This window comes from Pleurodeles waltl, chromosome 7 (genome assembly GCF_031143425.1).
Source record: "Pleurodeles waltl isolate 20211129_DDA chromosome 7, aPleWal1.hap1.20221129, whole genome shotgun sequence".
Classification (NCBI taxonomy): Eukaryota; Metazoa; Chordata; class Amphibia; order Caudata; family Salamandridae; genus Pleurodeles; species Pleurodeles waltl.
In genome coordinates, this window is record NC_090446.1 from 854,122,146 (window position 1) to 854,150,073 (window position 27,928).

Sequence of the window (27,928 nt, forward strand, 5' to 3'; positions counted from 1 at the left end):
GAGGGGCTACTGGGAGAAAAGAAGAAGCGCAATGCACTCCCGAAATTGCCCCCACGCACTGCACCAATTTCAGCCTACGTTTTTCTACATGGGGATTCTAGTCGAAATTCCCTGTCGGAGTCAGACCCAAATAATCAAACATACAGACCCAATCCAGGGAAACCCCCTCAAGATTAGGGCTTGGTCTGGAAACATGACCCGGTTAAACATCACAAATTTCAGCTTCTCTATATTAATTTCTAATCCTCTCAGTGCACAAAAACTCTCAAAATGTTCCAGAATTCTTTGTAACCCCATTGGTGATTTAGATAAAAGAAGGGTGTCTTCTGTGAACAAAAGCTTAGGATGTTTAAGGTTAGCCAACTGAGGAACGTCCCCATTTTAAGTATTCAGGTGTTCAGCAGCCCATTCTCATAAAGGGAAAAGAGAGTGGGGACCAAGACACAACCTTCACATGATCCCCCAATCAACCGGGAAGGGATCGGTCAACTCTCCACATGGTTCATACTGCACTTTGGCATCATTATTATTGTGTAGCCTAATTATAGCAGTCAGCAGGTCAGAAGAACTCCCATTTTGGCCATCTTCTGCCAAAGCTCATGACGAGAGACCAGGTCAAATGCAGACTGTAGTTCAACAAAGGCAAGGTATAAAGGGCCACCTCCCAAAACCACTGTTTTCCACTAAATTAACTGCAGTCTAAAAACCTGATCGATCGTACTGACATCCTCCCTGAAACCTACTTGATGATTGGTCAGGATGTCATTATCCTCCATACACATCTGCAATGGATCAAGTAAAATAGAACTAAATTGTTCTCCAAAACTATCAATTAGACTGATTGACCTATAAGTTCAGTGGATCATTAGGAGAACCCTTTTTATGGATGATATGAGCCCTTTTCATGGATGATATCTGCCCCTGCCCAGGATGGAGGGATCGGTGCACCAACTAAAATATTATTAAATATAACCAAAAAGTATGGGGCCCAAACATCCGGCTCGCCTAAATAGAGATTTCTGGGGACTTTATCCAGCCCACATGCGTTAGTAGGTCTTAATTTAGTGATGGCTACCCTTACTTCGTCTTCAGTGATAGGGGAATTACCCAGGCTATTACAAGTGCCAGACACCCCATACCATCAAGCTGTCATCCCAGAGGATGGGTTTTCGAGCAGGGGAAATACCTCCCTAACTGTGTATAGCGCAGAAATATGGGCAACCCAGTCTGCTGCCAGGACATTAGTTCCCAATTGAATGACACCTTCTCTACACCCTGTTGAAAACAAGTTCCAAAACCCACGTGCATCTCCATCCCCAGTGGCAACAAGCATCTTCTCCCACCGCAACACTTTCCAGTGTCTTTTAGCAGCTGAAATAGATTTTTTATACTAAACCCTACGGACATTGATTTCACCCCGTGTCCTGTGCTTTGATTGTGAAGATTAAAATGGACTTTACATCCCTACAGGTGCCATTGTACCATGATTGGGGAGCCCTCCTACCTATGGATCTGTGGCCTGCCACATAAAAAACATCCTTTAACCCACCAAACAAATGATTGTGAATTGAGCAAATCCATTCTCCACAAACCTGCTGGTTAAAGGCCCCCTCTCCTCTTAGGAGGGCATCTAAACTAGTAGTGACCTTGGCATACCTCATAGCATTTCCGGCAAGCCATGCAAGTGGGACATTTCACCCTGTGTTTATTACTGGTTTGACGCAGAATAGAAGCTAATGTGTCACTTGCACTACCCAGGACCTGGAGGCCCAGTTCAAGACTCAAAGTATTATGATCACTATCCTGGCATAAAATAACAACCAGGTCGACCAATAGCAGCCAAATCCTAAGTTCCATTAAAATATAAACCATCAGACTAGTGCCAAGGGCTCAGTTATGAGTATGACTTCCTTCCGTGTCAGACCTTGTTCTCTCATTGGATGGTCGCAAGCCTTGCTTCATTGTAAAGGCATTGATTTGCAGGACCAAGCTAGACCATCTCTTGATTGGTGCCATTGTCAACAGGGGTATGGACTAGGCATCCTCAAGTTTTGAAGTCAGTGGGACAGCACTATCTTCTAAAGGTTCATCCTGACAATTAAAGTCCCCACCCACAGTCTTCAGAACACTCCCTCGTGCATCCGACATATGAGAATTTAAGACTTCCACAGTAGAGGAATCTTTGTTAGCTACACCAGGCTTTAGATGTAAGGAACACTATTGCCAGCGTTGTTAAGTTCTTCCCTCAGCAAAATCAATTCCCCTTTTCCTTGTACCCACGTTGGTTGCAGCGGCGTCCACTCCTGGTGGCTCTTGCGGAGGCTGTTCTTAGAACTAGCTTCTTCAGGTTTAACTGCCACTCTAGATGGTGGCTGCAAATCCTTGTGAGGTCAGCGCTCTAGTGTTTGTACCTTAGTCTCATGCTGAAGCTTCCCTCCAGCTGTTTCTCTCTGGAAGCCCTGCACTCTAACTGTCACCCTGAGGAGAATGAGCAGTGTTCCCGAGGTGCTTCGTTTCATAGAGAAATCTTCCAGTTTTGAGTGATTCATTATTTTTCTTGTTACGGTGTGAACACAACTGGCTACCGGCTTTCTGAGGAGAATTCGTTTGGCTTAACAGAACTTCAAGCAATTGCATTAAGGAATCCTTTTTGTATGATTTCCAGACTAACAATATTTATATGTACATATATATATTCAAGAACTTTTTGCTTTGCAGACTTGTCAGTCTTAGAGACAAACCTCAGTGTTCAGAATAATTCCTAGAGAGTGTTATTGAGACAACTGAACCTGGAGAAGGAGTTTTCGTTTCCTGTAAAAGATATTAGTAGTTTGTATATTTGTGAACTTTTGAAATGTTCTCCAGAGAATGTTGGAAACCTCTGACTCCTGGAGAAAAGAAGATATATTAATTTAACAATGTCAATGTAGGGAAGAAAAGTAGAAAGGAAGATCAATAGGAAGATGGCAGAAAAGAGGTGATAAGAATTTCTGAATACTAAGCAGAGAAAGGCAAGGGAGTCAGGGGCAGCTCCTCAGCTAAGGGGGAGGAGCGTCACCCTGCTGGATGTTCCAAAAAAGGAAAAATAAAATGATAATAACGTACACTACATTATTATCATTTTATTTTTCATTGTAGTTAGTGGCTGGGCAGGGCTGGGATGGAAGGAGGGGGCCAGAGGAGGGCCATGGACCACAATAAGTGCGCATGTCTGCTTGGCCAACCATGTTGGGCCGGCCAAACAGACGTGCACTTTGCATATCTCTACCCAGCTGTATCGTACACCCGAGTGGAGAACATGCCCAGGCTCACATTCCCAGTTAGAATGGTGAAGCAGGCCGCAAAGACCAATTATGACTACTGTCATGCTGGTAACAGCAGCGTTGTGATTGGCAGGGAGCCTATGTAACCAGAAAGAGGACAGAGGAGAGACAAACGCATCTCCCCTCGAAGATATTTTAAAAAAAAATAAAACCCCCTGCCCCATCGCGTCCTGTCCCTCCCCACCACCCACTTTCAGTGCAGCCGCCACTGGAGTGAGTGCTCAGGCAAAGGTGAGAAGAGCAGTAAATAAGTCAATAAACCACAACAATAAAGCTAAGAGCCTAAGTAGCAGGAAAAGTAAAAAGATAAAAATAAAACGAATACTCATGATGCAAAACATAATGCCCTGATCACATGTATCGCTGTGTAAGCTGAATTATGCGATGGTCCATTTAAGCATTTTTTTTCGGCCTGAGAGAAAATCAAGTATTTTCCTTTTCAAAAATTATACAGAATTTCAGCAAAATTACTGGAAATTACATGAAATGCCGGTCTGGCATTCTGTGCTATTTCTTTTATAGTATGAGATGCACCTCCGGACCATTTTGACTTTGGGGGCTCAATTTGCCCTACAGAAAATAGCACACAATTACATGTGACTCGATCAAGAGCGGTTCTTTTTTTTGTTTGTGCCTGTTGTTTTGCTGCTTCAGTGATAGGATTTTTAGCCAAATGCAGTCTCATTTATGAAACGAGGCTTAATGGTGTAATCTTGGGCATTCTGTATAATAAGTGAAATGTAAATAATACCCAAGATTTCGCCAGTGTAAGTAAAATTTATCCTAGGCCTAATTTTGAATTGAGATGTATTGTGAGGTTCTTAACTGATGGCTCTCCAGGTGCGTTTGCACGTGGGAAACGTTGTGAAAATCCTAGCGAGAAAAGGATTTGTAGATTCATAGGTGATACCTCAATTTATTAATGAGTGATATGGCAACTTAAAAGTTGAACTAGATAGTACATTTGTCTAGGAATGCAGGTTGGTTTACATTGAGAATCAGGATTTAAAAGAAACAAAAATTGATTGAATGAATTCAGTTTCAAGAAGTGGAAGGTATTACTTCAGGCAGCAGTTCGACAGATATTAAAGGATTTTAGTGCATGTCATTGATCTAGAGTTGAATATTCAATGTTGGATTAAAATGTTAGTAAACTTGAAAGTGAATTCAAGTCTAAGGTATTCTTAAATTCTGCGGCATGTGTCCTCGAAAGTGCAATAGACAAGGAGAGTCAGGAGAGGCAGTGATGAATTTTAGAAGTACAGTTTTTGGGCACCTTTGCATCAGCCAACAGGGACATAGCCAGTCAGTAGTTCCGGTTTCATATGTGGTCCACTTTACAGTAGCAGTAAGACTCTTGTATAGAGAGTGTCATAATTTATTTTTATGAAAGTTTAAAAACCTGGCCATTAAGCTCGTTTAAGAATGTAGTGGCTATGATTACTGTTATGCTTTCGAGAACGTTCAGTGCCTGAAGATCATTTATGGTGATATTTCCATTGTATTTAACTTACTAAGTATTGTGGGCAATGCTTAATTTGAGCAGGTGGTGCCAGTGGCGGGCACTCATTTTTGGGGACTATGGCTTATTTTTCCTTTTCCGACATCTCCCAAGTGAGGGAAATCACACAAATTAGGTAGAAAGAGGAAGAAAAAGATGGAAAACCCTTCTAAAAAAGAGAAGCTGGCAGAGTGAGATAAAGGAGAAGGGATCAGAGAGGCACGGGGGGATTGAAGACTGGGCCTCGGTATTCCGTGTGCTGACATTTAATTTCACCATCAGCAGGGCTTCTGAACAGAGATTTGGGCATTCATTATTTTACAAATTAAGAACTGATTGTGGGTTTGGGTACAGGTGCCAAAATAAATTTGACAAAATTGCTGAACTTTTATTTATAAATTGTTATTTTAGTGAAGAAAATGTCTGGCACTAATTTAATTCCAGGCTATATGTATGTGGGTGACTTAAGGTCACATGTACGAACACATTTTCCCATAGACACAGAATGGGCAAAACTGCTTGCTACATCTGGCCCTTATTGTGGTAGCTAGTGCTCCGAGTAAGAGCAACAACCGCTAGGTTTCTTGTCCTCCCACATCTCCTTTGAAATTAAATTGTTCAACAGTGTAAATTCACTCCAAAAAGGTATATTTTGTGCATTTCCATAAGAGGTACCTGTCCTAAAAAACATGACTGACTACTGTTAAATGTTTAATGACTTATTCTGTCTGATACTTTTGTGTGTTACGGTTTATGTCTACTTAATTGTTTGACTAACACTAACTTGCAAAATAAAACACTTATTCAAAATTACAACATGTACAACCTCGAACACAACCTAATTATCAAGGATATTAAAATGATTTAAGATAGGAGTCACAATAGTATTTTATAAATATTGAAATAATTTCTGGAAAGCTTCTCGGATTTCAGTTCATGAAAAAAACGAAAAGTGCATACTGGAAATGAACAGTACCCTATTTCAGGGGAATAATATCGCATACATCATAATCAAATGTGTAATAAATAAAATTATGTCCTGCAATATTTAAATGGACACAAATAGCAAAACAATCCGCGTTTTTGGCAGGAGAAGTGTAAAAATATTTTAGATGACAATGTATTTACCTTATACCAAATAGTTGTCAGAAGTCCCTCACCATAGCCCCTACCCAGCTTCAAACCAAATCACAAATCAGGCCAGCTAGGAAACATTTTGCTAAGGGCTAGACCTGTCACCCTTAGGATGGTCTTTCCCCCCAAACTTTTTGACTTAATCCGCCATGTTTACTTATCTAATTTTTGTTGACCTTAGAGCGCTCTGCACTTCACCACGGCTAATGAGTGCTAAAGTGCGTGTGGTCACTCCATAAAACACTGCAACATTGGCTTACATTCAAATGGCACATTTCATTTACTTGTACGTCTCAAGTAAAGTGGCAATACATGGACCCAGGACCTGTAAATTAAGTGCTACAAGTGGGCCTGCAGCAGGTCTTCTGCTGCCCACTTAAGTAGCCCTTTAAACATGTCTCAGGCCTTCCATTGCAGGCCTTGTATGCACTTTTAAACTACCACCTCGACCAGGCAAAATAAACTTTTCCCAGGCCCAAGCCTTCCTTTTTACATGCATAAGTCACAACTAAAGCAGTCCCTAAACAATATATAGGGCAGGGTGCAGTCTATATAAAATGTAGGACATATATGTTTAATGTTTACATGTCCTGGTTGTGAAAAACTCTTAAATTCATTTTTCACTATTGCAAATCCTATCTCTACCATTGGATAACATTGGATTACGTTATTGTATTTATTAAGTGATAACTTTCAATTGGGAGCAAACTTTCAATTGGGAGCAGAAAAGTTGGATCTCTAAAGAAAGGTAATATAAAACCCTCTTTTATGATAGAGTCAGATATTAAGTCATAATTCTGACTGTCTTTTTTAGAAAGTTGGCATTTTCTTGTCCCAACCATTTGGTGCCTGCAGCCTGTATCCTTGGTATCATGACTAGGTGTAGCGTGAAACAAAGGGGGAATAAATGCTGGCAGGATAGGGCATCTTTGACTTGATAATGGGTGGAACTGTTGCCTATCACACTTGCACATCACAAAGCCTCTGACTGAGCACACTCATAAAGGGTTTATCATTAGTCTTTTGTGACCTCAGACCGGCTGGGGCCAGGGCAGGTAGACAGGAAATTCTAAACACCTTTGGGGGATGTAAACCTCCAGAACCTTCTCCTACTTCAGAATTGGTCCCAGGTATAAATATTGGACCCTCAGACCCATTCTTTCAGTATACCTCTCGACCGGTGGAAGGGTCAGAAGGACTTCTGTGCTGCTCTGCAAGGAGAGCTGCTATTCTGCTGCCCTACTGCCTAAGTGAGAAGAACAGGCCCTGCATTGTGAACTTAGAACCACCAGAGTGACTCCAAGGGCTAGTTTGTTGGCCTCCTGATCAGAGCCTCAGTGAAAGGAAAGGCTCCAATCACTTTGAACCCAGCACCTGGACTCTGTCTGCTGTGAATCTTGCTCTTGAAGTGGTGCCACCCCAATTCTGGAACTTGGAAGTTATATTGAATGTACTCTGCCAGCCCAGCTGTGGTCTCTCCATCAGAAGTGCCTCTGCATCGCAGCCCACAATTTATCTGAACTGCCCCTGCACAATGCCTTTCTGAAGCAGTCCTGTCGATGGTCTCTTCGGAACCACCGCTGCACAAAGCATCTCTGACTCAGGATCTTGTATTGCTGCCTGCAGCCCCTCAGAGCCACTGCTGCACAATTCATCCTTGGGACAGGATCTTGTAACACTCTACAACCAGGATGCAAATTCTCTTTTCAGTGGGCCTAACCTAGTCCATGTATCCGGCATGTTTCCCATTGCATTTCACCTGGACTTGTGACTTTGTCCTGGTCCAGCGTGACAAGTTCATCACATCTGGCGCTTTGTGCTTCTAAGTGCTGTTTTCAACTAAATCCTTAAGATGTCCTTATGTCCAAATCTACTGATTAGATTTTTGTACAATAATTAATTACATTGTATTCTATTTTTCACAATTGGAGTGGAATTTTTCTTTTGTTGTGTTTATGAAGTATTGAATAGATACATAAATACTTTAGACATTGCTTCTACATTAAGCCTGACTGCTTTGTGCCAAGCTACCAGAGGACTAAGCACATGTACATTTGGGATTTTATTGTGTTTCACCCTGAAAAGAACTAAGGTTGCTACTTGAGTAGGGTTTCAACCTCCTGAACCAGTAACCCAGGTTCCTACAATAAGTCCATGTAAAACTAGCGCCAAAAAACAGAGATGGCCAGCCACAGCTTTCTGGTTGCACTAAAGAGGATGAGTGGGTCTACACCCTCGCCCATTGCTTGTTTCAATAGTCATTCATATTTTGAATCAACCTACATTACAGCCATCCAGGTGTTATAACTGGCGTTCATGAATTGGAGAGTGCTTTGTCATCACTAATCATTTGGTAAGGATGCAAACCCAATTTCTGGATGCAAAAATTGTTTGCTTAATGGCAAATATTAATAGCTTGTATGTGGAGCTTAACCTCATATGTCGATGCATTTTCAGTGCGTCTTCACTTTAGAGCACTAAAAGAACTATGTACTTCATTTAACTGAAGTCAAACATCACTGTGACCAACAGTCAATGAAAGTGAAGCTTTCACCTACATTTACTAGTATTGTATACAGTTCTGCAGTGTTGCTTTGGGTGCACTACAGTATTACAGAAGGGTCTACAGCTTCCTGTGCAGCCCGTCCCGCAATATACATATCACCAACAACATCCTAAGGGGACATTCCCTTGTTAGCATGGAGCAGTGGCCATGCTAATGAGGAAAACACTTGGACTATGTGCCATATTAGGGATATGGTGCAGGAGGTGCATTGGGTGTGCACTACAAAAGGTAGTACACAGTCCATGCACCCTCTGAAAGAGAGGAAGTGGGGGGGGGGGGTCCCAAATCCTCCCTGCTGATGGGTGCAAACACTTGCTGCACCTGACTGACAAAGTATCTCTGTCCACCCCTGTGAAATGCTGGATCAGTGCTGCCTGCACCTTAAAAGCCAGAGCAGTTGCTTCAAACAGCCCCACTGCCTTTCAGTCATGCTCTACCCTCAGGACATCCAAGAGTTTGCAGCTGTTATGTGAGAAGCACATGGTATGCAATACTGTGCAGCATCCTGGGTTGTGCCCAGCGAACCTCATTGAAGGAGTGCCATGGTGCGAACAGGGACAGTGTGCCTTGAGTTTAACAGGGCTCCTAGTGTACACTTTTAAGGATACCCAAAATAAACATTTATCTATGCCACAGAAGTACCTATTTAGAAGTCTAGATTGTATTCAGTTTCAATTTTCTGTCAATTCAAAATCTCAAAAAAAAGAATGCAATCCAATGACAAAATCATTAGTGCTATCAACAGATCCCCAGGAGCTTTCATGTATGCCACCATCGGCTGAAAGGAATGACACCAAATTTGCTGTGTGGATAGAACTTTACTGAAGGAAATTAAGTTGCTTGGTTGGCTGTAAATCCATTCAGTAGTGTTCAAGAAAAAAACATTTAAAGAGCACTCCATCTAGGCATGGATGGGTTTCATGTTAGAGCTATCTGGAAGGTTTTTGTGGAGCCCCTAAATATTAGCTAATACATTAAAAAAAAAAAAAAAAAAAGGCACTCCATTAGACTACGAAGCATTTCTTCCCGGTATTCATAGCTGATTCAAGAATCCACAGCACTCTGATTGGCCATTATAGAAAAAACATTATTGCAGCTGTCATTACATAACAAGGTTCCATGAACCCTATATTGTGGAACAAGAAAGGGTAAGGGGGAGCCCTGGCAATAAATATCATAAAAACTATTTTTATCATGGGATTCACAAATCCTATGCTGATTTATGGATTCTTGCAGACCATACTGTGCCCTCCAAATTCACAAATCCAGAACAGGATTTGTGGAACTGTAATAGAGAATTGAACTGCTGTGCTTGGTCAAATGTCACACATGGGGTTTGTCTACACATGGTGGAACAGGAGCAGGCCCGGCCACAGACCAGGCCTTTTTGCAACCTGTGTTGTGCACAGCCATAGATGGGTTGGCCACATGTGGCAAGTAGGATAAAGCAGGGGTCTGTTCTCTGTGGTGGCTTTGGCACACTGCCTGAAGGCACCAGGAGAGACTGTTCCTGATGTGTAGTGTGAAGGCTTCTCTACAAACCATGCACAGTAGGGGTGGGGGTGGGCCACAGTTATTAATAATCAAAAATGAAACAGTACTGAAATATGCAAGTTACGGTTATGAGCACATCCCATAACTCTCACAAAGCTGTGCAAACCAAACTCATCCGCCAAATGCAATGCTTATGACCTCAGAAAATTTAGATCAATAACAAATAAAATATAATTAAACGCATATGATCAAATCAATCAATAATACTACATTTATAATTATTTCTGTCAAAGTAGCGTGGGTAATGTGCTATATATTGTCATCTGTAGCATGACTTGCAAACATATACTACCAATACCAGCACCAATGCCAATTACTTCACTAGAGATAAACTGAAACTTCACCAGAAAGTTCTAACATACAGCTGGAATCTTGACAATCTTTTCTTTTTTTTCTTTTTTTTTCTTTTTACAAAATTGTGGCACACCTAAATGTCATCTTGATTGAATTAACACTGTAAAGCTTAAACACATTTTCTACAGAGATTTCAGCAGTAAATTAACAGAATTAGGGATTTCTTTTTGTCATAGATTATATGACTGGTGCTCTAGAAAGCTAGAATAGGGACACAATTCCTATGAGTTCTCAACTATCTTCCTAATCCAGTTCAGCAAAACATTTCTGACATGTAGAATGAAAAACGTGCGTCCAAGACCAGTATCAGTGTGTCAGTTCACTTCCTAATGATCTGCTGTAACATCACCACAAAGTTCAAATGAGCAACCTAGAGCCCTAACATTTTGCATTCAAGATAAAGTTGAAACACTCCTAAAGGCCATTTTGCTGGATTAGGAGGTGTTCAATTTAAAGCTTTTAGTGAGGAGCAGGCTGAAGTAAATGAGCATTAAGATTTTAATTTATGTAACAAACCAGTGGGGGGTGTGTGTGTGTGTATGTTTGTGCGTGCATGAATGCGGGTGTGTGATGCGTGTTGTATGTGTGTGCATGTGTGGATATGTGAGTGCGTGTATGTTGTGTTGTGTGAATGCGTGTATGCTTGTATGTATGTCAGTGTGTTTGGATGTGTGTGTGAATGGATGTATGCATGTTTAGGTACATGTGGGTATGAGTGTGTGTATGAGTGTGTTCGATGGTGTGTGAAGGTGCGTGTATGTTAGGAGGGAGGTCGGGTTGGCCTGGAGAGGGGGTGAGGAAGACTCCTATAAGTGACAGGGAAGGGAATCCTTGTCACTGATAGTGTCCACTGCCAAGGTTTTCGTGGTGGTAAGAAAGCCACGAAAACCATGGTGGTAGGCGGGGTCATAATCCCATGGGCGGGCTAGTGACAGCCGACTGAAATACCGGAGTGGTACATTGGTGGTTTGGCTTGAGCCAAACCGCCAATGTCATATTATGGGGAAAAGTACCGCCAGCCTGTTGGCGGTACTTTTCTCCATTATACCGCCGTCTTTCAGGGTTGTAATGAGGGTCAATGTCTTTTTAAAGAGGCTAAAAATAGTTAAACAGAGAAATCTGTAAAAGTACTCATGCCCTCGCTATGCGCTGCTAATTACCCCAAATATTAGATCACTCATAACTTCTTCTATGACCCCATTGCTAATATCACTGTAACATTTGCAGTAAAATTATTGATGAGAAAACTGTGCAAGGTGAGGGTGTGAGTTATAGATACCTTAGGGCATGAGTTATAGTTATAGTTATTTGAAATAACTATAACATCTGAATTTCTATGGGTTTGTGTGTAAAAAATCTGAAGCGAACTATAACGTCTCTGTAATCTTTATTTTTTTTTGTGAGAAAAATATATATATATATTTTTTTTTTTTCACTAAAAAAGCCAAAGGTTACAGAGACATTATAGTTAGGATCAGATTTTATGTGCACAAAACCATATAAATTGACCTTTGGCTTTTTTAGTGAATAGAATATATATTTATACAAACATATCTATCACAAATTAAGTGTGGTGTTGCTGGTCGGCTCCCAATTGCACTCCACAGCCACGCCTCGTAAATCAATCCAGCCTCCTCTTCTTCCGACAAAGAGTCGAGGCACTCCATGATCGTGTTCATGGAAAATGTGTTTATTGGAGCGATGGAAACAGAATGCATTTCTGCAGTAACGCCTTTCTCAACCTGCCTGTTCCACCATCTTGTCATTAGATATACCCTCAATAGCTGATTGCTTGCCACACAAAGTGTCAGGAAGCACTGAAACAAATACTACCTCAGTGCTCAACCAGATTCAAAGTGAACTGAAAACAATACGGTGTATTTTATTATTATAGTACATTTTTTTTCTCTCAAAGCCACCTGCAGAGCTGTGCACATATTGCATAGTGCCCAGATGGAGTCAGATATATGCAGTGATTCCATTTTAACACCTGGCTGCTCATCAACACATATCTATTTATTTCTATTGCAGCGTATTTCTCACTTTTTTCCTTTGGATCAAAAGCCCAGATGCCTGTCAGTTGAGATCATATCTTAGATTAATTAAATTCAATATTTTCCATACAATCTTGCATATTCGTAACCAACATAATTTTCCCATTCATTGCAATACCCCTTTATTTTGTCAACAGATTTCCAAAGGCTCAATTCCATAAATGCTCAGAGCACTGTCTCGCATTTACTGATAGAACACCTCCAACTTGCTGCTCCAGCCTCCTTGCCCTGCCTTCTTGCCCCCTGCCCTCTGTTTTCCATATGCAGGCCCCTATTCCCTCCCCCCTGCCTTGTCTGGTCCATTGTTGTGCCACTTTCCCCTCCCTCCTGCCCTTCGTGGTCTGTTATGCTGCAAATGTTCCTCCTGTCTGCCCAGTGTGGTCAGCTTGCTGCCCTTGCCTCTTTCGCTTCTGCTCTCTGTTGTCCATGTGCATGGCCCTGTCCCTTCCCTATTGCTTTGCATGGCCTGTTGTGATACACTGCCATCCCGCTTGCCCTGTGTGGTTTATTGTGTTGCTGCAACCCCTGATGCCTTTCCTGTAAGGTCAGTTTGGTGCCCCTGCCCATCTCCTTCTTGCCCTCTGTTATTCGAGTCCATGTCCATACCCAATTACCCCTGCCCTTAGTGAGCCAATGTACTATACATGCCAACATTTCGAACGTGGAGGGAGATTTTGAAAAAACAACATGGTGAATTGATTTTCCCCATTGACTTACATTGAAAAAGAGGAGATTTTTAGGCAGGAGACATATAAAATAAAGCTCTTTTGGGCTTAAAAACATCGGGAGTCTCCTGCCTGAATCGGGTCTTTTGGCATCTATGGTTGTACTACCGCTGCCTATTCCTTCTGTCCTTAATGGTCTTCTATATTGCCACAGCCTCTCTTGCCTGTCCTGCATGGTTGGTTTGTTGCCCCTGCCCTCCTTCCCCCTGCCCTTAATGGTCCGTTGTGCTGCCACTGCCCCTCCCGTCTGCCCAGTGCCGTCAACTTGTTGCCTTTGCACCTTCCTCCCTGCCCTCAATTATCCGAGCCCGTGCACCTGATATCTGCCTCCCCACAGTTTTCTAATGAAAACTAGATTGCTAACATTCTATATTTATTACAAAAGTGTGGCACACCTCATGTCATCTTCATATAATAAAAACTGTAATACCTAAAGCATTTCCATTAGAAATTATAAACATGAGTCATCTTCCGAAAGAAATTATGGTAAGTGCTCCAAAAATCTAAAATGTGGACATATTTTCTAGGTTCTCAAATAGTGACAAAGCACTTTTAAATTATTTGCTATTTTGATATTATTTTTCATCCAATTGATCACTTGATTATATGTTACACTCAAGGGAGAGAAACTGCATGTTTCAGTTTACTTGTCAGAATGTTTGAATGAAATGGAAGATATTTGAGAACTCACTGATAACCTGCCCTGTTCCTTTCTGAATCAAATGTTTTAAGTTTTACCAGTTTGATTCAATCAAGATGGCTTCAGGTGTGTCACAATTTTGTCATAAATAAGACTGCTAGTGGTCTAGTTGTTGCTATTTAGAACAATCTGGGAGGCTGCAGTAGAGCACAAGGGAATCAAGTGACAGAGTGCTCCTGTTGGAAGTACATGTTTTTACTGAGAGCATCGGAATAACATTTTTTCTAGCATTTGCGTCAAGAACTTTAATTTATATTAAGGACATGGAGGTGAGAGTTATGCTTCTCTTTCTTTACTGTTAATTTTCAGCAGCCAATAAAACAAAACTTTATTAAAGCACTACATCTCCCATGAATACCCCATAGTTACAAATCCAAACATAGGCGGTGATTCTAACCGCGGCGGGCGGCGGTCGCCGCCCGCCATGCGGTTACTGCCAAATGACGCATCGCGGTCACAAGACCGCGGCGGCCATTCTGGCTTTCCCGCTGTGCTGGCGGGCGACCGCCAAAAGGCCGCCCGCCAGCACAGCGGGAAAGACCCAGCAACGATGAAGCCGGCTCCGAATGGAGCCGGCGGAGTTGCTGTAGTGCGACGGGTGCAGTAGCACCCGTCGCAAATTTCAGTGTCTGCTAGGCAGACACTGAAATTCTTTTTGGGGCCCTCTTATGGGGGCCCCTGCAGTGCCCATGCCATTGGCATGGGCACTGCAGGGGCCCCTAGGGGCCCCGCAGCACCCCCTACCGCCATCCTGTTCCTGGCGGGAGACCCGCCAGGAACAGGATGGCGGTAGGGGGTGTCAGAATCCCCATGGCGGCGGAGCCCGCTGTGCCGCCATGGAGGATTCTCAAGGGCAGCGGAAAGTCGGCGGTACACCGCCGACTTTCCGTTTCTGGCCGTGGCTGAACCGCCGCGGTCAGAATGCCCAGCGGTGCACCGCCAGCCTGTTGGCGGTGCTACCGCGGTCATTCGCCCTGGTGGTTTTTACCACCAGGGTTAGAATGACCCCCATAGTCCTCTATATTCCTCATACTGTAATAACAACTCCTCTTTCTTTGCTCTAGAATTAGAACACATACCAGTCCAAGCCTCAATGATAGGCCCTTCCATTACGTCACATACAAGAAAAATCCAACAGAACAGATTCACGGAAGAACAGATGTAAGGAACCAGGACTTCCATTTTAAAGATCAGCGTATAACCTCTATGCTGAGGACCCAACTTATGGTCCCCATAAACAAAGCTGAAATCAACTGCTGCACACCCATTTAATTTGTTGTTGATTCCTGTAATGACCATAATCAAAGCCATAAACACTGGACTAATCTGCTAAAGGCATCATAATGAACATTTCAGGGTGGGTACAAATCCCTATGCACAATACATTTCATATCAAATACAGTTGCATGTCAAGTATATCTCTGGGTGGGATAATCCTCTCCTACGTGTCCTTAATAGAAATCAAAATTCTTGACGCAAATGCTAGAAAATCTTTTATTCTTTGTCAGGAACAGAGGCTCTGATTCTGCTTGTTTAAAACTGTGCCATCACCACAGAAGCTAAGTCTACAATTGGGTTTGTAATAAAAAGCCTTGAAGGTAGATTCAGATAACCAATATGCTGCTTTCAGGATATCTTCGAAGCAAGATCCTAAAGTGAAAGATTTCGAAGCAATCACTCTTCTGGTTGAATGAGCACCAAACCTAGTAATGTCTACCTGCCTCTGCCATGAGCCATCGCATCCACCTTGCTAAAGTATCAGATGTAACTTGCCGAAATGGTTTCTGCAGGGCGATCAATAGTTGTCTTTTCATATCCGTATGGAATTTAGCAGTACTCACCTCGTATGCTTTCAGGCAGTGGACTACATATAGTTTAGCGTGATCTGGAAACTCAGGGTAGAATACTGACCTGGAACTACATTTAGTTCTTCTGAGATGGTAAATGAAACTCCTTTGGGGGAAAATGGCAGCCCGCCAGGTCTATTGCCCTAACATCTGACACCCGTTTACAAGAAATGAGGCATAACAATATGGTCAATTTAGCTGATAACTGTTTTCTAGAAAGATTTTTGTTATCCGGCCAAGAACCCATCAGTCTTAAACCAATATTAACATCTCATAGAACCAAATACTTTGGTTGTGGAGGCTTTGACATCTGAATACCCTTTAGCCAACTATTAGATCTTCTCCCACTGGTCTGCCATCTATCAGGGAGTGGCCTATCGAAATGGTTAATCTCAAATTGTTCACCGACTGATACGCCATACCTGAAGCTGCTAAGGAAGATAAAAAACCTATGATCAAATTACATTCAGCTCCAGAAGGATCTGCACCCCTTGCACCACATCAAGTACACAGGTGTTTCCATGTGGATGCATATAATTTTGTGTACTTGACGCCCAGTTTGACTAATGTAGTCCCGAGCATCTTGTGAAAGGCCATGGAGGCTCCATCTATCCCAAAAACCTTCCAGGACACCGAAGAGAGTTGTCCTGATTGGATCAACGGATGAGGGAGACCCCTCAGATCCAATTAACAGATTCTGATGCCATGGGAGTAGGACTGATTGGGCACATGCTAACTCTAGGAATACTGGAACCATGCTTGTGCTCTCCACAGAGGAGTTACGAAGATCATCTCCACTTTCTGTTGTCTCAGTTGTGCCAACACTCTGGGGATCATCATGAACGGAGGGAAGGCATTACTCATGACTGGTTGCCAGTCCTGTAGAAATGTGGCTGTTGTGTGAACCACCGGGTCAGGACACCAGCTGATTTACACTGGAAGCTGCCGCTTTAGTCGAGATGCGTACAAATCTATCTTGCTCAGACTCCATCTGCGGAGAAGCACCTGGAAGACCTTTGGGTGTATTCTCCAGTCGCTGAAGTACCGAAGGTAACGGGAATTCCAATCTGCAATTATATTGTGCTGGCCTTAGGAGATACTAGGCTGTCACTGGGACATGATTCTGGAGGTAAAAATGCCAAAAATCCTTGGCTATCTCCATCAGAAGATGGGATTTGGTTCCACCCAGATTGTTCACAAAGCGGACTGTTGATATGTTGTCCATGCATGGGAGAATGCAGCATTTGGCTTTCCCCAAGCAGAAACTGAATCGCAAAGGAGCCTTCAAGGAGCTCCAGGCAGTTGATATGGAGATTCAGCTCTGTTTGGAAACCAACATCCCCCCCATCGAGGTTTGGCCACAGTGGGCTCTACAACCCCAGTGGCTGGCGTTGCATTCCATTATCATCTTTGGGGTCAATCCAAATATAGTTCTGCAATTCCAGGCTTCCATATGATCTAACCACCAAGAGATTTCCTTCTTGGCATCCTCGAAAGAGGGACCTGCTCCAAGTATGCAAGGCCTTTGTTTAGATGCTGAATCTTTAGTCATTGAATGTCACGATAGTGAAGGGGACCCAGAAAAATTGCCTGAATGGAAGGGGCCAATAGGCCTACCAGACGAGCTATGGACCTCTATGATGTAAGCTGTCGGGTCAACACTGAACTCAACTCTTTCTTGATATTCTTCACTTTGGGAGAAGGGAGGATCAGTTATGCTGATCCAGGCACTGAGATGGGTTCAGAATCGATTTTTGAATGTTTATTAAGAATCCCAGATCCTGGAGGAGGGTAGTTGTCCATTCCAGGTGGGACATGGCTTGTTGGGGACACTGGGACATAATGATAATGTTGTCCAGGTAAATGATCAGGCGTACTCCTAGACCCCTCAGAAATTGTACCACTGGCGTCATGATCATCATGAAGCACCATGAGGCTGAGGTAAGGCCGAAGGGAAGGACTTTGAACTCGTAACACATGTCTTTCCACAGATACTGAAGGAAACATCAATGAGGAGGAAAAATAGGAATAATCAGATAGGCATCCTTTAGATCCAAACATACCATTCAGTCTCCCTTTTTTAAAGATATCCCTCAATAGGTAGATGCCTTCGATTTTAAAGTGACAATATAAAATCCTACCATTAAACTCTAATAGATTTTGCTACCAATCTGGAACCTCCTTCCTTCTTTTTCACCAGGAAAATGCAGCAGAAGAAACCATTTGGGTGACAGGAGGTCACTTCTATCACCCCTTTCTGCAGTAGTGTGTGTATTTCTGAGGAAATGAAAGACTGACAGAGATTGGGGAAAATGTATTGTGTGAGGGGGGAATTCCTCTATTGGACTGTCGTAAAACTCTAGTTTGTAACCCTGTATTGATTGTAGAACCCACCGATCCTGTGTCACCCTTTGCCAGTTGTTTAAGAATAGGTTTGTTCTCCTCTCCCCTTCCCCCAGAGCAATCACAAAGTAAGGAATAATTCTCACCTGTGGAGCCAGAGTCCTGTAAGTATCCATGTGAGCCCTTAAATTGTCCTTTACAGAAGTGACCTCTGAAGGTACGGGATTGTGATGGGTAGAAAGTATTGCTGGATTCCTTGTAGCCTCCTCTGCCTTTCTGATAGTAGTCTCTTTTTGGGCCTTGATGGTATCCACAGCAGAACGCTCTCCTAATGAAGCATCTCTCCCTGCCAAAAAGTGGTCTGAAAATATTTTTAATAGACCCCTGGGCTTTGTCAAGGTTGGTATATGTTGACAAAAATGTCAAAAGATCTTTTAAGAACAGGCTACCAAAAAAAGAGAACCTTGGGTCACCAGTCCCGATTATGAGGAGGCCAGGTCGGTGAGCTTTGGGTCTAATTTGAGCCAAATAGATCTATGACGTTCGATAGCTGTAGCGCAATTTGCGTTGCCCAATTGGCATATTGCCCGTTGGGCCTGGCCAACCAAAACATTTGCGCCAATGGGGACATTTGATTTCTTGGAGTGATAGCCCATCTCCAAGAATTTTGTTAAGGGCCCAGAGATATCCAAGAGTTTATCTTGGCATGATCCCCATGTGTGATCTAAACTATTTTTAGGGTCCTTGGAATAATTCTTTAGATAAGTCACAATGGTGTTCATGACTTTGGGGTGTCCATAACTTTGTCTGCCAAATCAGGCCTGGGGCATTCAGATCGAAGGGAGGCTTGTATGTCCTTATTAAAACTTTGGCAAATGTGAGCCTGTACATAGTCCACTGCTTCCTGGGGAGGGGTCTGCATAGTGGATCTTGGGTGTATGACATGCCCTGATTCAAATGTCATGGCCCTTGATTGTTTGCGGGAAGTACCGTGGGATGTTTTGTTCTTCCGTTTGCTCGGGCCAGGGTTATCTCCTTGGTCCGAACTCTTGTAAGAAGAAGAATCAGAATCATCTGACCTGTTATTTGGAGACAGAACCGATGTGGCACTGTAGGCATCTTCTTTTGCCAGTGACACTACCAATTTATCAAAGGCCTCTGCATGGGGGCCCTTACTAGTCTTAAGGGCTGAATCATCCAGTGCAATCTCATTGCCTCCCTTTGATTAACCCTGAGTTTGAGGGGAACCAGCCTTGCTGGTGCACAAAGACACATAGGGGGTGTTTCAGGAGAGCACTTTCTCTCACCACGGCATTCTTAACTGTTTGACTCACTCCCACATCAAGTAGGTGCACTAGGTTCTGTTCCAGGGATCCCATAGGATACTCATACAAACAGCCCTCTCTGTCTTCACCATAACAGTCATACATCTTGGCTGGAAGCCGCAATGTTTGTCTCAGACGGATGAAGAACTGTGCTCAAGAAGGCATGACTATTACAATAGAATGTGAACTCAGAAAAGGTACGCAAGGGAAGTAACTGCCAATTAAAACCCCAAATCAGGTTGCACAACCAAACGGCTGTCTCAGTTCAAGTGTGGTGGGAGGAAAACCTGAAACAAGTACTCTGGGCAGGGCCTCTGCAACAATTATTACAATCCTGTGGTCTGACAGACGTCACTGGAAGCTAGCTCTATAGGGGAGAGGCAGAAGAAAATAACGTGTCTCTCTCCATGTTCAAATTGCCCGCGCTAGTAAGGAACAATCAAAATGGTGATGTGCGCATGCGTGCTAAGTCCCTTTTAAGAGCAATGGAAAAGATAAAGCGCAGCCGCAGCTGTGTAGCCCCGCTCCCTTTCTCTAACTCCACAGTAGCAAGCGTGGGCTGCGTGCCGCCCCGCTGGGACGAAGAACGCTTCCCAGAGACCGTAAACCTAGTGCACTATTCGTGGGTATAAAAACACAGAAAACGGGCTCTTGCGAAAGGTACAATGCCCGCATTACTGGACCTGGTTCGTGGTGAGAGCACTCCACTTCTTGAACAGACACCCATACCATGCAATGCCAGGATTACAACTTTCGACTCAGAGTGACAGCTCTTGCGCTTTACCAACAGGCCACCAGTGACTCTTGGACTACTGTTGAACCACATTGGCAGCACCTTAGGCACGGAGAGGATTAATCTATGTGTTTGCTGTCAGTCATGAGGGCAAAACCGGCTGATGGAGCATGCCGATTATCTGTCTCATTAGGCAAAGAGCAAGCGCAGCAAGTATTGAAATCGCACTGAACAATGCTTTGCATGTGATGTTTATTTAGGATATGTCACATGAAACTTACTTATAAAAGGAACCAAACATCATTCACTCTCTCACAGTAATAACTTCCATAAGTGAAATTAGGATTGTACTTAAGTAGCTGCAAAGCAGCAAAGAAAGAGGAGTTGTTATTGCAATGTGAAGAATATATACGGCTTGGGCTATGTGGTTGGACATGTGACTGTGGGGTATTCATGGGATATGTAGTTTCAGGCCGAAACATAACAAGAGCCTCAGGTCCTGATATAGGATTCATTCTCAAATGGCTGGGAAAGATAGTGTGACTTTACAGAAAATATGCTCTCATTTTAGCTTCCGGTGCACCTTTCATGACCTCTATGGGAATATCATGTGAAAACAGTTTTCTCTTAAACATGAGTCATGAAATCCCACAAGGGTAAAATTAGTATGGCACTATCAATAAACGGTTTACATTGTAACTGAAATTTGTTCTCACACTTTATATGGTCTTCTTTTTGTGACCCTCAAAACCTGCCATTGACTACAATGCATTGCAGTGGGTTGCTCTTATGTATATTGGTCCCATGATGGCTGCCATCACTTTCTTGTTGAAGTGCAAAGAATTAATGAGATCTCAACCTGAGATCTTGCTTAGGCTTCGCCCAGATATACAAATTTGGATTTCCTTTAATATCTCAAACTACTGAACAGATTTACCCCAAATAACAAAATGTGTGATCTCCGGACCAAAAGCTACCTTTCTGTCATATTTGGTGTTATTCCATCCAGCGGTTCAGGCTGCAGGTGTGTCTAAAGGCTCTATGGGAATTAACAATGGAAACACACTTTTTTATCCCCCTTTTTCTTGGGCCCGCTTGACAGATCACCCCAAAACTTCCCATGCACAATAAGACCCTAGAGGGCACATTTTTGAAAATATTGTCAAATGGTGTCAAGGACATAGGAAAGTCAAAACATGTTTTTTCTGTGGAAATTAGGTCCTAACTATAAAACCAGTAGGTTATTTACATAGAAAATATATATATATATATATATATATATATATATATATATAGATATAGATATATTCATTTGTAATCTTCCCTTGCTCATTGTGGAGAGTTTGTAAGAAAAACCTTGCAATATGAGTTTTACAGGAATAATATATTAATACACATTTTATCTTCGTGATTTCAGCAAAATGTGCACACATGATGTGGAAAGGAAATAAAAGAAAACCTCAATAAAAAAGAATGACTTACAGCTTCCAAATTTCAAGGGGCAAGCATGTGCATCCATTGGAAAGTCTTCTAAATGCATTGGACATTCCGCTCTCACAGTCAATCTGTAATAAATTGATAAGTAACATAAATTAGCAGGTAGTTGCATGTATGTTCAAGAAGGCAAAATCTGTAAATTAACTGAACTCCAAATTTTTTTAACCTGAAATCTAGGTGTCACACCACACAAATTCAGCAAATATAAATGCAAAGTTTCTGTAGTACTCATGATACAAGCCAGTGCTAAGACATAAACTCCACATCCTTTTCCATTTGAGCAACCTCGTTTCACTTGCCTAGAAGGAAATGAGGCAGGTCTCAAAAGGTGTTTGGCTCTTAAATGTCAATATGTACGCAACAGATTCAGTCAGTCATCTGCCTTAATGGCTGTTTTAGAAAACTGATTTCCTTAAATGCCAATTTAATTCTGGATAATAAACCTTCCTGTGACCCATTTATATAATTGTGTCTTGATTGACCTTCTGTTGGACTTGGCCCTCTCAACAGGGTCACCCGCAAACCTTTTGCCTTCATTCCTCCATTTTTTGCAGAATTTTATGCTGTTGCCTTCAGGACTCTGTGCACTTTACCACTGCTAACCTATGCTAAAGTGCTTGTGCTCTCTCCTTAAGATATGGTAGAACTGGCAGATACTCAATATGCATACTTAATTCACTTACAAGTCTCTAGGAGAAAGGCACTACATATGTCCAGGGCCTGTAAACTAAATGCTACTAGTCGGTCTGCAGCACTGATTGTGCCACCCACTTAGGTGTTGCTTTAAAGACGTCTCAAGCCTGCCATTGCAACCTGTGTGTGCATTTTTAAACTACTATTGTGACCTGGCAAAGTAAGCCTTTTGTTATGCCCGAACCTACCTTTCAAAAAAATATAAATCTCCCCTTGGGTAGCCCCTGGCGAGCCCAAATGGTAGGGTGCAATGTAGTTAAAAAGTAGGTCATGCACTGTTAAGCTTTACATGCCCAGCTCTTAAATAATTTTTCACTATTGGAAGGCTTTTCTCTTCCATAGGATAACAGTGGAGTTGCCTTATTACATATTATAGTGTAAGTGCCAAATAGGAACAAATAAGCAGTTCTTCTTTGGTGTGTCTAGAATCCTAATTTAGAATCTTATGTTGTAACTACAATTCTGAAACTTTGTCCTCTAGAAAGTTAGCAGTTTCTTGTCTTAGCCACTTGGTGCCCTCTGCCTTTCTCTGGGTCACATGATGGGATGTGGGTGACAGTTGGGCTTTGAGTATAATTCCTGGAAAGCTGCACACAATGGGAGCTTAGGTGTGACTGGCTTCGGGCATCACTGGCAGGATGGAAGGGAGAAGCATGGCACAGCCCCATTTACACTTGAATAGGTTGTGTCCTGCCACCGCACAAAGGGCTGCATACCCTCTATTGTAAGTCTGGAGGAAGACGAGGCACCTATGCACTTCAAAAGCATGCGTCTAGAACTTCTCCCCACTTCAAAGACACAACTGTGCATAAAAGAAGGTCATCAGACACCAACTATTCATTACACTTCTCGACCTGTGGATATTCTGCCAGGAAGAAGGACTGCTGTTCTTCTACAAGGACTGCCACTCTGCTGTACTGCTGCTCCGAAGAAACTACTGCCCTGCTGTGCTTACCTGCAGTATACTGTCCACTTACCTGGGGAAGAGAGAGTGGACCTACAACTTCATCTTGAACCCAGGCCCCAGAGTGACTCAAAGGGCCATTCTGCTGACCTCCTGATCTGAGCCTCAGGGACATAAAAGGATCCCCAACCAGCTCCTGGACCCAGCTGCAGTGAGATCCTGGACCTCCAAGTCATGCCTTTTAAGTCCTAGATACTTGGTGTGGCTCCAGGGCTCTTGAAATAAAGCTTTTGGTCTCTTCGTGACAGCGAGTGGGCCTGTTTGCACCGGAACTGCGCCGCTCACACTGAAGTTCAACTGGAGCTGCCACCAGCCTTTCTCTTCGCAGAGCAAGCATTGATCCGATCCCCATGGAAGACCACCACTGCAAAGCTCCAGCCTTCCCGTCTGCAATACCTGGCCTACTCTCTACGCCACGTCAACCACTGCCCATGACCTTCTCGTTGTTCTTTGAGACCCTCTCCAATGCGAACAGCAGTCTTGGCGCAAAGCATGAGAAGTTAAACTTCCAGCTGGACTAATAGGGGACTATATCTGACCCACACTCCATTGCAGCTGGCCTGCACTTTTTTTCGTGGTTAGTGCTTTAGGCTTTTAGGCCCATATTTATACTTTTTTAGCGCCGCATTTGTGTCATTTTTTGACGCAAATGCGGCGCAAACTTGCAAAATACAATTGTATTTTGTAGGTTTGCGCCGTTTTTGCATCAAAAAGCGAAGCAAACGCAGCGCTAAAAAAGTATAAATACGGGCCTTAGGCTCTACTTTACAGTTTATTCTTTAAACATTCCTAACTCTGGTTCTATTAATTGGATTTTTTTATTTTTTTTTTATTTATGAAATTAAGCTTTAGTTTTCTAGCATAGTGTGGGATCTTTTTGTATGGTGTTTTCACTGTTTTACTGGTTGAAGTGTTGCATGAATATTGTACAGATTGCCTCGAAGTTAAGCCTGACTGCTCTATGCCAAGCTACCAGGGAGTTCAGCATTTGGGGTTTGCTTATATCTTGCCCTGACTAGGATTGTGGTAGATGTTTGAACAGGGCTTGCACGCCAGTCAACCAGCAAACCAATTTCTAACACCTTTGCTATCCTTGGGGCTTCCATATTTTATGGCCTGCCTATGGGGAAGGCACAAAATATCCCCACCCTTTAGGACAGTACAGATGGAGCTAACAAATTCTCCTTTCTTGGGCAAATCCGTGAACTATCAAAAATGCCCTACCTTTGAACACGTCAGGGGGCTAATAAATGCTTCTACCTCTCCTTGATGTAGAGAGCCGTCAGGAGAGCCATCCGGACTCTCCTATACTTTGTATCCTGTCCAGCGCGTCCGAGCGGACCACGGACAGAAGCTATAAATAAAGACGGGGCTGCTCTGACGCAGTTTTCCCCTTTACTAGCAAGCGAAACGTGTGTGTGTCATTATTACCAGCAGCAGGAAGGCCCATACCACATTGTCGACAAGCAGGATCACAGTTACTCGCACAGGCCACCAGCACCCTGAAATAAGCAGCAGGGCAGCAAGAAAAAATAAAACACCCGAAGAACAAAACCGAGATAACACACACCCCAGCGACGCCGGTGTTAGCGGTGGGTGTAGCCATCTCCTTCGCGCTTGCCACGCTGACTGAGGTAGGTACTGGGAAGAGTGCCCCCCCAACCACAAAGAGGGTAGTGTTGGAAGTGCCGCAGAAGAAAGTGCCACCGTCTCACCTCATACGGGAGGGCCACGCTGAGTCCCAAGGTGCGAGCGCTTGCCTGGTGGTGTCCGGTCCGTGCCGCAGTGGTTCTCGAGACGCGGTCTTGACACGCTGACGGAGGAGGCGAGGTGTTCCGGCCATTGGGATGGGCCCCCGGCCAGCATGCTGTGTGGAGAAAGAGGCCCTCTGGGCCAGAAAGGTGAGCCCCGCCCCGCGAGCCCCGGCCTATGAGTGCGCTGGTGGAGAAGCACCACACTGCAGCTGGTGATTGCTCGGAGACTTGGGTGACTGTTGCCAAGCAGCGGCAACAAGAAGCACTGATTGCACTCCCGGCAGGCAGAGGCCCAGAGATAGAAGTGTGTCCCTCCACGGTGTAATAGAAAAAAGTAAAATAAAAGAAGATAAACGACGCCCAGAAAGGAAGGGCTACAGCGTAGAAGGCCAGAGAGAGAAAAAATAAAAAACAAAAAGAAGGTGCACTGAAAAAAAAAACATAATAACAACCCAAAAGTGCCCTGAAAAGAAGAGGAAAGAAAACACTGAAAAAAAGAGACATAAATGTATAGATCCACACAAGAGCTGCAACCAACCAAATAGTACACACAGAGAGGGACAACATGAATGCGCCACCACAAGAAAATCCCCAGCTCCCTGCACATCCAAACAACAGTGTTCACTCCTCAGTCACAGCGTTACCCTCGTTCAGCCAACTGATTGATCCGGCCACAGCGGCGCCAAGATGGCGCCTATGGTTAAACCGCCTAGACAACTATTTCTGTGCCACAAGGGAAACGGATAGAGCGGTGCGCAGGTCACTCATGTTGCTGATGGATGGAGATGAGTTGCAAGAGTTGTTTGATTCACTCCCAGACACCGGCGATAAATCTGATTTTGATGTGGCTGTAACAGCTCTCAATAAGCACTTTGACCCCCAACTGAACTCAGAGTATGAGCGCTTCAAACTTCGACAGGCGCAACAAACGGAGGTTGAGTCAATGGACATGTTTTACGCGAGACTGAGAAAACTAGCAAGCTCGTGCGTAGGACTCAACCAGCAGGAAGAGATCAGAGCCCAGATTATCCAGGGGTGCCGGTCTAATGCTCTAAGAAAACTCATTCTATGCCAGCAAGGTATCTCCCTCGACGAAATTCTGATCCTTGCACGCTCTCATGAACTATCAGCGGTTCGGGCAGATGCCATGGCGGTGGTGCGAGGACAGTCGTTGGCAGCAGCTTCATCCACACGTCCAGTCCAGGTAAAAGAAGAGCAAGTAGACGCCATTCAGGCAAGCCTAACACCAGGGCGCAGACCAAACCCCTTTAGACCCGGTGAACGTGTTTGTGGGAGCTGCGGGTATGACCACAAATCAACAATGGGGTGCCCGGCAAAGGGAAAATCTTGTAATCGCTGCGGCAAAGGCAATCATTTTGCAAAGGTGTGTAGGTCCGGAAGGAACAAGCAAGGAGACCAAAATGGAAAGGATTTCAAGGTGAGGAGTGTAACCAAAGAGAATGAAGAGTTGAGGGAAAATGCAGCATCTGGAACACCCGTCTTTGAGGAAGATGAGGAGGAAGACATCTTTGTGATCTCATTCACCGGTGGGAGTCAACAAAAGAAGCGTTCCCCCTCCCATGAGTAACGTACAAGTCAACGGCACGCTAGCCTCAGTACTTATTGACACAGGGGCGTCAGTCAATGTAATGGATGAGACCCTATTCCAACAGATAACTCCTACACCGTCCCTCACCCCAATGACCACCAAGATATACAACTATGGAGGACGGGAGCCCCTTCCTCTGAAAGGCACGGTGGAGGTGTCAGTAACCAGCGGAAGGCGTTCGACACAAGCAAGGTTTTTGGTGGTAACCGGGGATCGAGGCACCCTGTTGGGATGTCATACTGCAGAGGACTTGGAGTTGGTGTTCTTTGCCCGCCAAGTATATGACTCTCACGTCGAACGCCTCATCAGTGAATTTCGAAAACTTTTTGAGGAGCTGGGATGGTTGAAAGGGAAACGTATCAAACTCCACATAGACCCAAGTGTTGCTCCGGTCGCTCTGAGACATCATCGGGTGCCGTTTCATCTGCGACCATCAGTGGAAAAGGAGCTGCAGTTGCTCGAGGAGCAGGGAGTCATAAAAAAGGTAGAGGGGCCGACGCCTTCAGTTTCGCCTTTGGTGATAGCACCGAAGCCCAACAGCCCGGGGCAATTCGCCTCTGTATTGACATATGCATACCCAACAAAACCATCTGGAGGGAGAGACACATAACACCCACGATGGATGACATTATAGCCGACTTGAATGGGGCACAGTGGTTTTCAAAACTGAATCTCAACCCTGGCTACCACCAGCTGGAGCTGGACCTCGATAGCAGAAACATCACCACTTTCTCAACACGTGGGACTCCGACGATTCCGGAGGCTAAGCTTCGGAGTGTCCTCTGCGGCTGAAGTGTTCCAGAATGCTATCAGATAGACTTTGTCAGGGCTGCCGGGGGTGATCAATTTAAGTGATAACATCTTAATACATTCCAAGGCAAGAGATGAACACCATCGCCATCTGAGGGCTACGTTGCAAAGGCTGTCGGAAGCGGGGCTGATGCTTCACAAGAAAAAGTGTGCGTTCTATCAAACATCTGTAGAATTTTTTGGTTATATCTTTTCAAAAGATGGTTTACAAGTAGACCCACGCAAGGCAGAGGCCATTCGTGAAGCCCCAATTCCACAAAGTCCCACTGAGGTACGGAGTTTCTTGGGAATGGCAACGTACTGTGGAAGATTCATACCTCAGCTCGCCACAATGGCTGACCCTCTTCGGCAGCTCACTAAAGGACAACATCACTCGGAGTGGAGCCCGGCCGCTAACAAGGCGTTTGAGGACATCAAAGCGGCGCTGCTGGACAAGTCAACC

The 27,928-nt window shown here is 43.8% G+C and overlaps 1 protein-coding gene across 1 annotated transcript in view; it reads right to left on the reverse strand.

Annotated features, from left to right (window-relative positions):
* Window positions 1-27,928, reverse strand: part of GABRA1 (gamma-aminobutyric acid type A receptor subunit alpha1) — a 514,965-nt gene that overhangs the window by 139,456 nt on the left and 347,581 nt on the right. The window contains exon 6 of the mRNA XM_069199368.1: window positions 21,642-21,724. Within this exon, the coding sequence (XP_069055469.1) occupies window positions 21,642-21,724 (83 nt within the window). The remainder of the gene's footprint in view (window positions 1-21,641; window positions 21,725-27,928) is intronic.